This window comes from Cyprinodon tularosa, unplaced genomic scaffold (genome assembly GCF_016077235.1).
Source record: "Cyprinodon tularosa strain WSP-4 unplaced genomic scaffold, ASM1607723v1 ctg109, whole genome shotgun sequence".
In the NCBI taxonomy this organism is placed as follows: Eukaryota; Metazoa; Chordata; class Actinopteri; order Cyprinodontiformes; family Cyprinodontidae; genus Cyprinodon; species Cyprinodon tularosa.
The window spans coordinates 737,105-748,334 of record NW_024037882.1 but is presented as its reverse complement, the minus strand read 5'-3'; the positions used below and the strand labels follow the sequence as shown (position 1 = coordinate 748,334).

Sequence of the window (11,230 nt, the reverse complement as noted above, 5' to 3'; positions counted from 1 at the left end):
TACTCACACTACATCATTAATGTCTTAATTGCAGGAAACCATTGAAGAAGGGAACATCGTCATCAACATTCAATTTGTGTTCAATTACTCTAGTTTGGTGTATAGTGGGATAATGGTGGGTTATGGGAAAAGTTCAGACCAAGTGACCCCTATGTATTGGGTGTGTCTGTCAAGATCTTGACACAGATAACTGGATCATTACCGTAGTTTAATTCCTTCCACCTGCTTAGCTATGGCCAATTTTCATCTACCCTCATCTGATCCACCTGTCCCAGCTCCTATTTCCAGTCATCAGTTCCAGATTATTCGCGCCAAGTGTTAGAAGTATCTAGCATACCCTGTTGTGTTTTTTTGACTGCCTGATCCTGACCAGTTTCTGCCTCTGGATTCCTGAGTTTTGGCTTGCCCCTCTACCGGTCTGTTTCTGTCTGTTTCCAGTGTTCGGACTGCTGTTTGGACTCTGCCCGTTAACAACCTTGGATCTGTCCCCTGACCCGGGCTTGGATTATCTCTTTGGTAATGCTTCTCTATGATCTTCTGGTTTGTGCCCCTGCTTCATTACCTGCTCTAGATTTTGCCTCTGGACTCTTCTGCTCTTCAGTGTCTGATGGCTTCCGCTCTACAGGCGGCTCTTTCTCGCTCCTGGAACTCTCTGGGCAGCTCCCGCCACATGTTGTGGAAAAGTCATCCTTGTGGTTCACGCTCCTTCCTCTTCCCAAGTCAGTCCAGACATGGACGGAACTGGGAACCAGAGAATACAGCACGCTGGTCCCAGCTGACAAGCCACGTTATCCAGAGCCATCAAGTGTTTTATCTTTACACAAACCTGTTCTGTCTGCCTGAATTCTGGGTCCATTTATCTGACCCTTGACATTGTCAGCATTCTACCAACTTGAATTTTACTTTAGAGGAGCTGCTTTCTTTGGTGCCTTCTTGTGCTATGCATGATTTTGTGTGATCTGATCTAAGCACTAAGGTTTTACAGCTTTATTTTAAAGTGGAGGAAAAAACAAGATGCGTGAGGTCTGGCTGTGGAGAAAAAGGGGAGGAGAAAGACTGGAACAATTAAAAGAAAGAGACAATAATGTGTGCACATGTAAGATGAGAGGTAAACTAATTAAAGAATTAAGAGAGAGAAGAATAATACACACACACACCTCCGCCCCCCGAACACCCTCCCCATACAAACACTCTCGGAGGAGTCCCTCTTCTATGAGCCCAGCCCCCAGTTTTGACGTCACCAATGCAGAGATACAAAACAAGCTTTTTCACAGTTGAGCTCCTCACTCAGCTCTCATTCACACACTCGCTAAGACACTCTTCTACTCACATCCACACCGTTTGTCAGGGTTGCTTGCTCTAAACTTGCTCAACTCCTCTGGGTGGATATACAATCAAAACTCTGTTTTTTAAGAAGAAATCTCCTCTAACCTTTTGACTGAATCATGCTTCTTGCTCTGTAGGTAAGGGACGCTTTATAGTGTTTAAAGGTTCCCACAGGGATAAAACAAAAGAGCTCCCGTTCTACTCGACCCAGACCCCATCTTCAACAGGGGAGCAGATGTGACTGAGGAGGAGAGGGGGTGAAAGAAACCCAATCTCCCCCACCCCGACCCACACTCAAGAACAATACCCTGCCTTCAGCTGGAAAGGGTCAGCTTTTGTCCTTCTCCCCGGGATACAGCTCAGTTGAAGAGCAGACAGACGCGCTGACAGGTTGACCGGTTGCAGCGAAGAGGAGACGACAAGGCAAAACAGCCTGCTGCACTGTAGTTGCTTCGATTCAGTACTTGGACAGTTCCTGATCAACAACTAGAGAGAGTGTGTGCATGACTTTAGAAGCTTGTGGAGTGAAGGATCTGTTTTGTGAGGGACAAAATATTACATCTCATTTTCAGATTTAAACAACAACAACAAAAAATACTGAGATGCAGCCACCTTTTTCATTCAAGCTTGACCTTAATGGTTCTTCTCGAGCCCTGGGAACAGAAGAAAACACCTCCACCACCAGCAGCAGTTTGCTGCATCTGGGAGAGAAGCAGCTATTTGAGAAGTTTTGGAAGGGGACTTTCAAGGCTGTGGCCACCCCAAGACCAGAGAGTGTTATCGTGGCGAGCATTACCTCCAGTCGGAGGGTGATGAGGTAAGTTCTCCAAAATATTTTCATATGTTAAGCTTTTGGCTAGAAGGATACTCAGTGGGTGCCTAGCCATAAACAGAAGAGAAAAATCTTTAAAAACTTAAACTAAAACTTTGAAAAAAGTGGCTAAAACTTCTGATGTAGAATAGAATAAAATAAAACCTTCTTGTCATTGTTGCAGATATTATAAAATACTATTTTAGCAGCTATATGTATTTGTGAAATTGCCAGGCAAATAATAGAATTAAATCGGGGAAACTAAACAATGATACAAAATAAGCTTTAACTAAACAAAGAAAAATCAGTTATACTTTTTGTTATTCTGTTTTTTTCACAGTTACATATATTTATTTTTTAAGAATTCAATACAGCATTATATGCGCTCATGCAAATGGGAATTTTGTGGCTGTACAAAGGATTTCAAAAATATTTTAGCTTTATGAATGTGCACAAGTATAATACCCGATAGAACACACTCTTTTTGCTTGATCTATTACATGTGTTATTAATATATTTTGCCAGTTGCATGAAGTCTTTCTACAGTAAATGCTTGCCACCGATACAGATTATAGTGCCAAACATAGGAAGGTTTGCACAGAACATTAGAGAATGGCGAGAAATAGAAACCGGATTTATTTCAGCTGATTTTGCTGTCAAAAGTATAAATAAACCCCTGCATATGATTTTGTAGCATTGTGCAACCCATTTATTTGTACAAATCAGCTAAATATCCTTAATAGGATAGCTTAGATGCCATTTTGTGCATTTCAGAAAACCATAAATCTAAATAATTTATAGTTTGAATGAGAATAGAAAATGTCTTAGTAAAAAAAACGTCTTTTGTAATGTTAAAAAGTTCAACAACTCTAGCTTTTTATAGTACGTAGCCACAGCGGGCATCTTTTTTTCTTCTGTATTCTGAACACAGATATATGTCAATATTAAAGGTCAAGTGACAACATCTTCCTGCCTCTAATGTCAGGTCTGTCCCTTCTCTTCAATGTGTCTTTGCCGGAGTCTCTGTTGAAAGAACCAACCCTCATGTGTTGCTGTGACACGTCCATCCATCTGTACGAAGGCTGTAGTACAGCAACCCTTTAGGCTGGGATGAGGGCAAACATTTCAAATCCTATTTCTGCCCATCCTCCAACTCCTAACCCCTTTTTCATGTCAGCATGACCAACCGTCATCTGATGCTTTGACAGCGTCACCTGTTTAGTCAGAAACTGAAAGGTTACCTCTGTTTTGCCTCATGTATCGTATCTGGCAGCTTTTACTCTATGCTTGAGTGATCTGTTACTTAAAGATTTTATTAAACGGATGTTGAAATATTTGAACAGTCTCTCTTATAGATATGCATATAAATACTGATACAGTAAATGCCTGCTTGGCTGACCTTTGAATGGTTTTGACATCCTCTATCAACTTTCCCTTATGTGAAATTAGCTATGTTAATGAGGATTAGAATGGCCCATTTCATCTGGCATCAGCAAAGGCAGTGGAAAGGCACAGTGAACCAAATAATGGGTCTTTAATAGCTTCTGTTACTGCAGGACCATATGACTTCACATGACTTGATTAGAAAAGATGTATTAGTTACTTGGATTTGAGTTAAAACAGAATTTTTATTCTGAGAATATGACTAAATGTGCATTTATGCGTCAGCCCTGCGATCAGCCCTAACAGTTCCAGATCATTAACTGAACAGATTTAATTCTATTTTAGGAAATCTCCACAAAAAAATAAAATAAATTAAAATAAAGCGCATGAGACCACAAAGAAAAGAAATAAAGCAAAGTAATGTGGCTTACTAGTGTGAACTGAGCAGCATTTTTTTAAATAGCCCGAGGATCTGGAGCTGGGCCACACTGTCTCTTCAACTTCTCTGTCTCTTGAAAGAAATCTCTCCTCTAGTAGGTTTGCCCTTCTGCCGTTTCTGTCTGAGTGACAGTGACGATGATGGCAGTGTTGCAGGCAAGAGCAAACATCCCCAGAAAACATATAAAATGCTGCTAACTTGCCTGGACAGGTTGTAAAAGACAAGAGGAGTGTCCCTGTGGTCCAACATTTGTTTGAGTGTGCACAGGGAATAAGAGACAGACGGACCTCTGGGTGATGCAGATCGTAAATAATGAGTAAAAAAAACATGCATAGGGAGTATGAAGGAAGGAATGGGTAGGCTGGGTCATCCTGCCTACCTCACTGTTGATTTTTGCCCAGGCAGAGAGGATGACTGGGGAATGCTCAGACAACCAGAATGCATGGCCGTAGGCTTGCTTCTCTGCCTCTGTCTCTCCTAGAGGAAACATTATTATTCACTGTGGATAACTGAGGGGTGACGAGCAAATGCACTGAAAGCGAGAGGGCATTACAGGTGCTGGTCATAAAATTAGAATATCATGAAAAAGTAGATTGATTTCAGTAATTCCATTTAAAAAGTGAAACTTGTATATTATATTCATACATTACATACAAACTCATATATTTCAGATGTTTATTTTGTTTAATTTTGATGATTACAAATGACAACAAATGAAAATCTCAAATTCATCATATCAGAAAATTAGAATATTGTGAAAAGGTTCAAAATTGATGGCCGCTGGTGCCACACTCTAATCAGCTAATTAACTCAAACCACCTGCAAAAGCCTTTAAATGGTCTTTCAGTCTAGTTCTATAGGCTACACAATCATGGGGAAGACTGCTGACTTGACAGTTGTCCAAAAGACGACCATCGACACCTTGCACAAGGAGGGCAAGACACAAAAGGTCATCGCTAAAGAGGCTGGCTGTTCACAGAGCTCAGTGTCCAAGCACATTAATAGAGAGGCGAAGGGAAGGAAAAGATGTGGTCGAAAAAAGTGTACAAGCAAGAGAGATAACCGCACCCTGGAGAGGATTGTGAAACAAAACCCATTCAAAAATGTGGGGGAGATTCACAAAGAGTGGACTGCAGCTGGAGTGAGTGCTTCAAGAACCACCACACACAGACGTATGAAAGACATGGGTTTCTGCTGTCGCATTCCTTGTGTCAAGCCACTCTTGAACCACAGACAGCGTCAGAAGCGTCTTGCCTGGGCTAAAGAGAAACAGGACTGGACTGCTGGTGAGTGGTCCAAAGTCATGTTCTCTGATGAAAGTAAATTTTGCATTTCCTTTGGAAATCAAGGTCCCAGAGTCTGGAGGAAAAGAAGAGAGGCACTTCATCCACGTTGCTTGAAGTCCAGTGTAAAGTTTCCACAGTCAGTGATGGTTTGGGGTGCCATGTCATCTGCTGGTGTTGGTCCATTGTGTTTTCTGAGGTCCAGGGTCAACGCAGCCACATACCAGGAAGTTTTAGAGCACTTCATGCTTCCTGCAGCTGACCAACTTTTTGGAGATGCAGATTTCATTTTCCAACAGGACTTGGCACCTGCACACAGTGCCAAAGCTACCAGTACCTGGTTGAAGGACCATGGTATCCCTGTTCTTAATTGGCCAGCAAACTCTCCTGACCTTAACCCCATAGAAAATCTATGGGGTATTGTGAAGAAGAAGATGCAATACACCAGACCCAACAATTCAGAAGAGCTAAAAGCCACTATTAGAGCAACCTGGGCTATCATAACACCTGAGCAGTGCCACAGACTGATGGACTCCATGCCACGCCGCATTGCTGCAGTAATACAGGCCAAAGGAGGCCCAACTAAATACTGAGTGCTGTACATGCTCATACTTTTCATGTTCATACTTTTCAGTTGGCCAACATTTCTATAAATCCTTTGTTTTTATTGGTCTTCAGTAATATTCTAATTTTCTGATATGATGAATTTGAGATTTTCATTTGTTGTCATTTGTAATCATCAAAATTAAACAAAATAAACATCTGAAATATATGAGTTTGTATGTAATGTATGAATATAATATACAAGTTTCACTTTTTAAATGGAATTACTGAAATCAATCTACTTTTTCATGATATTCTAATTTTATGACCAGCACCTGTATGTACAACAAGCAGAGATGGAAAGAAAAGAGAAGGAGGCTGAAAAGAAGCCACAGGGAGGAGCTCCATGTTCAATCAGTACGGGTCCCTTTCTCTCAGCGCTGTCCTCATCTTTCCTTTCTGCTCTCTCTCTCTTTCCTCCTGAAATGAAACGCTGGAGGGACCCCATGGCCACAGTGGACTAATTAAAGTCTACTGTTGCCCCTTGTCTTCCCTACCTCTTCCTTTGACTCCCACAGAGATGCTGTGAAGTTTTTTTGGATTTGTACGGCAGGTTGAGATTGTTCTCCTTCATGAGGACTTCTTGTTCAGATTGCACTACAAAACTGGAGCTCAAGTGCAAATGTCAATGTGTGCATCTGTGTGCGATCAAGCAGCTCTGCGTAGGAGACGCTTTCCAGCAATTGAGTGTGTTTTAAATGAGGGCTTTCAGCCTGCATGCATGGTGAAAGCGTGTGGCTGCTTCAGTGGCGGGGTTTCGTCCAACTCTGTGGCAGATGGCAGGCATGAGTGTTTGCAAAAGGAAGCGGTGGGGTGTATGTGAGCATGGTTAGGGGCTGGATTCAGGCCTCTTCCCTTCAGCAGATGCTACTTTAATGAGGAAGAGGGGGAGAAGTGGTTGGAGGGGGCTTGTTGAACGACGGCACCAGAGGGAGGGTGCAGCAGGGCGGACGGAGTAGCAGGGATACTTTTGATTGGACTGTAAAGCAATCCAGCTGCAGCTCCAGCACTGACTACAAGTCCTTATTACCCCTGAGACAATGAATCACTTAGTTGGATATGTAATGCATGGTTAATTTTTTCCAAAATAATACAATTAGAAAAAGAAGAAGAAGAAAAAAAAAAAACGAGTTGCATCTTTAGCTATGAAGAGTTAATGCAATTATTCCAGAGATCAGGTCACCTTAAAATCTTGTGAAAATTTGAGAGTTTTCAACTTTAGTTCTCCATATTATTTTCACTTATGTTTTTTGTTAGAATTTATAAAAAGTTTGAATATCCGAATGTCTGTAGTCAATTTAGGCTTTTTGTACATAAGCCTCATGTGCAAAAATGTAATGACAGGTTATGTTTTTATCCTACTTTAGTTTCCAATTTTGATTTCATAAACATCTGATGATTAAAGATGAGATAATATGTTAAAAAAAAATTGGTTATGATTGGATATGAATTGCAGGCTTTGTGTTTGGTCTTTTACGGTGAACATTTTGTCTTTCCTGCACAGCTTTAGGTTTTATTTCACTCGTGAAGCTTTTTATGTTTTGTTTGGAAAGCCTGGTTACTTTGTTTCTTATCCTTGCTATTTAAACAACCCGTCAAAAGTCTGTAAACATCTTTTGGAGTTATCTCCTTATTTTTAATGTTACCTCTAGAAACTCCATACGGATCGCCAGAGAACTATTTGTTATGACTTTCTCCTGAAGGTCACTGGGAATTTTGTCATGATGGGTTCTCTTAGTGTTAAGCCCAAGATGCAGAACACACACAGAGGAGGCAGGGGAAAAGTTCAAAATGTTTAATAAAGTCCAAATACACACAGAAAAACACTGGGACTAGAATGGGTCTGGGGCTGGTTCACTGGAGTCTGTGCAAGGAGCGGGGGATGGCTGGATGACTGAGAAAAACAGGAGATAATCCACATGGGAACCTCTAGGGAACTCCACGAAGAAGTCTTCAGGTTAAACCACGTAGGGGTCTTCGGGTGGCTCACCAGGGCTGATTAGCTGGCTAGCTCTCCTAGAGCTTTAGGCTTGAAACTGGTTCCCTGTGATGCAACTCTCCCAGAGCTGCAGGCCAGAGACAGGTTGCCAGAGAGACAGTTCTTCCAAAGCTTCACGAGGAGACAGGAGGTTAAGCTCATCCAGAGCTTTCACGAGGAGACAGGAGGTTAAGCTCGTCCAGAGCTTTCACGAAGAGACAGGATTCCAACTAAGATCAACACTGCGGCGTGGAATCAAGGTCTGAAGTCAGCTTATATACTGTGGTCCTCCTGATTAGTAGATCAGCCACAGGTGTGTGGGAGGTTCAGCTCAGGTGGACCCACGGCGCACTCTGCTGGAGGCAGAGGGTAATCTCCAGAACCTTGACAGTGACTCCAGCCCTAAGGGAAAGACAAAGAGAGCAGAAGAGGATCCTCGGCGCCCTCTGGTGGGCAAGCCTGAGGATCCCAACAAATTTGAAAATAAGTAATGTGAAACAAAGACAGGCTGTTTTTGAAAAATCTGAATCATAAAAGTTAATTTATTTAATATTTAGTTCTTTTCCCCATAATTCGATGTGATTTTATACCAGAATTCAACATATATCTACAATGTAGGAAGTCATAAAAACAAAGATAAGCCAAAAACTTGTGTCTAAACTTTGGACTGGAACTGTAAACTAGTTATTCTCAATAGGGGGGTACTCATATTCCTGGTGTTTAGAGAGTGAATTGCAATGGGTATAAGAAAATGTTTTATTTATTAGTTATTAAAATAAAAATAGGGCTGGGATCTGTTTTACTTTGTGAAGACCCAATAGACACATTAAACAAGCCTTCATCCAAAAAGAGAATTTTGAGTTTACCTTCAGCTTTGATAAACATCAAAACCAAGCAGAGGAACAGACTGGATGTAAAGAACAGCCTGGGATCAGCTGTTTTTTTACACTAAGCTATAGGAGCTCTTTAAAACAGCTCATGTGTCTTGATGAAAACAGAGTTAAATGAATTAAGTCAGTCTGTCTATTTTTTTTTTTCTGTATTTTGTTCCAAATTCCTTCAGTTGAATGTTATTATAAGGGCGTTACTCAGAGGAGCTCCGATTTCATAAAAAAAGGTTTATGATATGAATCTATTTTATATATATTTATATACAAATATAAAATGTTTCAATGATCATCACAACATTTATTTTTCACTAATAACCAGTGAACTAACCAGTAACTAATAACCTTTAAAGTAGATGAATGTCAGAGTAAACATGTGTTTCCCTCAATTATGGTAGCCAAATAACATGATGCAAAGAGTTGAAAGTTATATTTTCTTCTAGTCTAAACATTTAGCTGTAAGCTGCAAGATGATGATTCAGGAATTCTAACAGGTAAACTGTTTCAAAGACGTCTGTCTACTCCATTATTTCATGCTATGGACCTGTCTAGCAAACACTTTATAAGTCTCAGCATGAATTATGTCTTGACCAGATTTAAAATCTTTAATTATGTGGCTTCACATAAAATACCCAACAAGTTAACTGACTTGAAAGGGGTGATTATTTGGCAACATGGATTTGATCCATGACAGCATCTATAAAATATTGACCAATATCCTACAAAAGCGGTGCTGCTAGCTAATACAAATGTGATTAAGTTGTCAATCAAAATTACTTTTCAACCTCAGCCATTTAAATCCGTAGTCCAGTAAAAAAACAGCCACAATTTTCTTTATTAAATTATTTTGCCTGTGAAGGTTTGCTTAAAATCCCATGCTTCTGTCAAATTCATATTTTCTCCCCACAGCTTCATTTGTTGAAGTTGTATCTCCTTTCTCAACAAGAGTACATTGTCCTCTGAATAAATTCAAAGTATCTTGACTTTTGCAGCTCAAATACTGAAACTAATACAAGCAAATGCATGCAAACTGTTCTGAGAATAGGGAAAAATGAGTACACTATAGAGAGTCTGAAAATATTAAGCAGCAGCAGCCAGAGCTCCTCCAGAGATGAGGCATATCTGCCTTTCTAAATCGCCCTGTGAGAATGACAAACATGATTTAGTGGCAGATGAGGGGGTCGGTCTACTGTTGCTCTTCTCTCTCCTTGTTCTTCTCCTCTCTTCATCACTTAGTACCTCTACCCAACATGTCTCCCTCTATACTTCTCTGCTTTGTTTCGCTGCACGCTAACAGGCCCTTCCTGTGTATGTGTCATATAACTCTGCATAACATAAACCATGATTGAATGCTGAAGCATTCTCACCAGAAGAGTAAGAGATGACACAACTCCTCAAAAACGGCTTGTACTTATCAACAAAGAGGGTTCATGTGTTGTATTTATTTCCCAATCAATTAGAATCCAACAACTGCTGCTGGCTTAACGCTCCTGTTTATTTTACAGGTTATTTTATAATATATATAATGAAAAATAATTATGTGATGTGTCAAGCTGTCAAGGTCAAGGGTCAGTTTAAATGGAAAAAATTATCCTAATCTTGCTGGTGTTATATAGAAGGACACAGAAAAAAATTATTCATGGGAAAATGTACAAACAGAAATTGAAGAAACACACCCAAGACTCTAAGCAATGGAGACATCTCTGCTTTCTGCCATACAACTATGACAGCATTTTAGATACGGTAAGATGAATGAAAAATCCATTTTAAAGATTTTTATTTTTTTTTTCTTTGTTTGTATTCTCTATTTTCTTTTTTTCTTTTCGGAAATGCTGGAACTGAAGAAGCTGTGTGAGCTGAAAGCAAGAATATATTTTATGAAAACCGAGAAACAAACTTAAACATCCAGAATATTATTATATGAAGGTTAACTCTCTAACAAGGGCTGTACTATATGTACTCACAGGAGAGTTCAAGTGAGTGGTTGCAGGTATGGAATTTAACTTAAAAAGAAGTTAAATTCAGAAGCAAACTAGAACTAGATCTACAACAAACAAAAAAAAAAAATTAAAAAATTAAAAAGACGTATGTACACAAGGCATATGTCTCCCCAAATGGCCAAGTAATTGTTACAGGAGGTGACTTAATAGGTCCGACCCCCTATGGTCTGCTACTCTAGGTGTCCACAGCAAATTCTCATTAGTGCATTATTGGGTTAAAGAGCATCAAATTATGGTTAGAGCATTTAAGTAGCATTTACAAATATTGCATAGCAGAGAAGGCCCTATAGTGTTTATTGTCACTGAGTAATAAACTCCACCAATTTCATATACTTATTTAACATGTCTAAGCAACTTGTGGAAGCCTGTCTCAGCTGGATATCTAAATATATGTCGCACTGTAGTATTCAGACATGAGAGGCAGAAGGAGAAGGCTTCTATTTCGGTATAGCGTTGAAAATGCAAGGCAAATCTGCATTGTTGACAAAGGAAAAAATGTGGAAACAGTTCTTGATAATTT

General features: G+C 40.0%; 1 protein-coding gene across 2 annotated transcripts in view; it reads left to right on the top strand.

Moving 5' to 3' along the window:
- The first annotated feature begins 1,297 nt into the window (after nucleotides 1–1,297).
- Nucleotides 1,298–11,230, top strand: part of srrm4 (serine/arginine repetitive matrix 4) — a 104,627-nt gene continuing 94,694 nt past the window's right edge. For both annotated transcript variants that reach the window (XM_038293446.1, XM_038293439.1), the window contains exon 1: nucleotides 1,298–2,143. In XM_038293446.1, coding sequence (XP_038149374.1) covers nucleotides 1,929–2,143 — 215 coding nt within the window. In that variant the 5' untranslated portion in view covers nucleotides 1,298–1,928. The remainder of the gene's footprint in view (nucleotides 2,144–11,230) is intronic.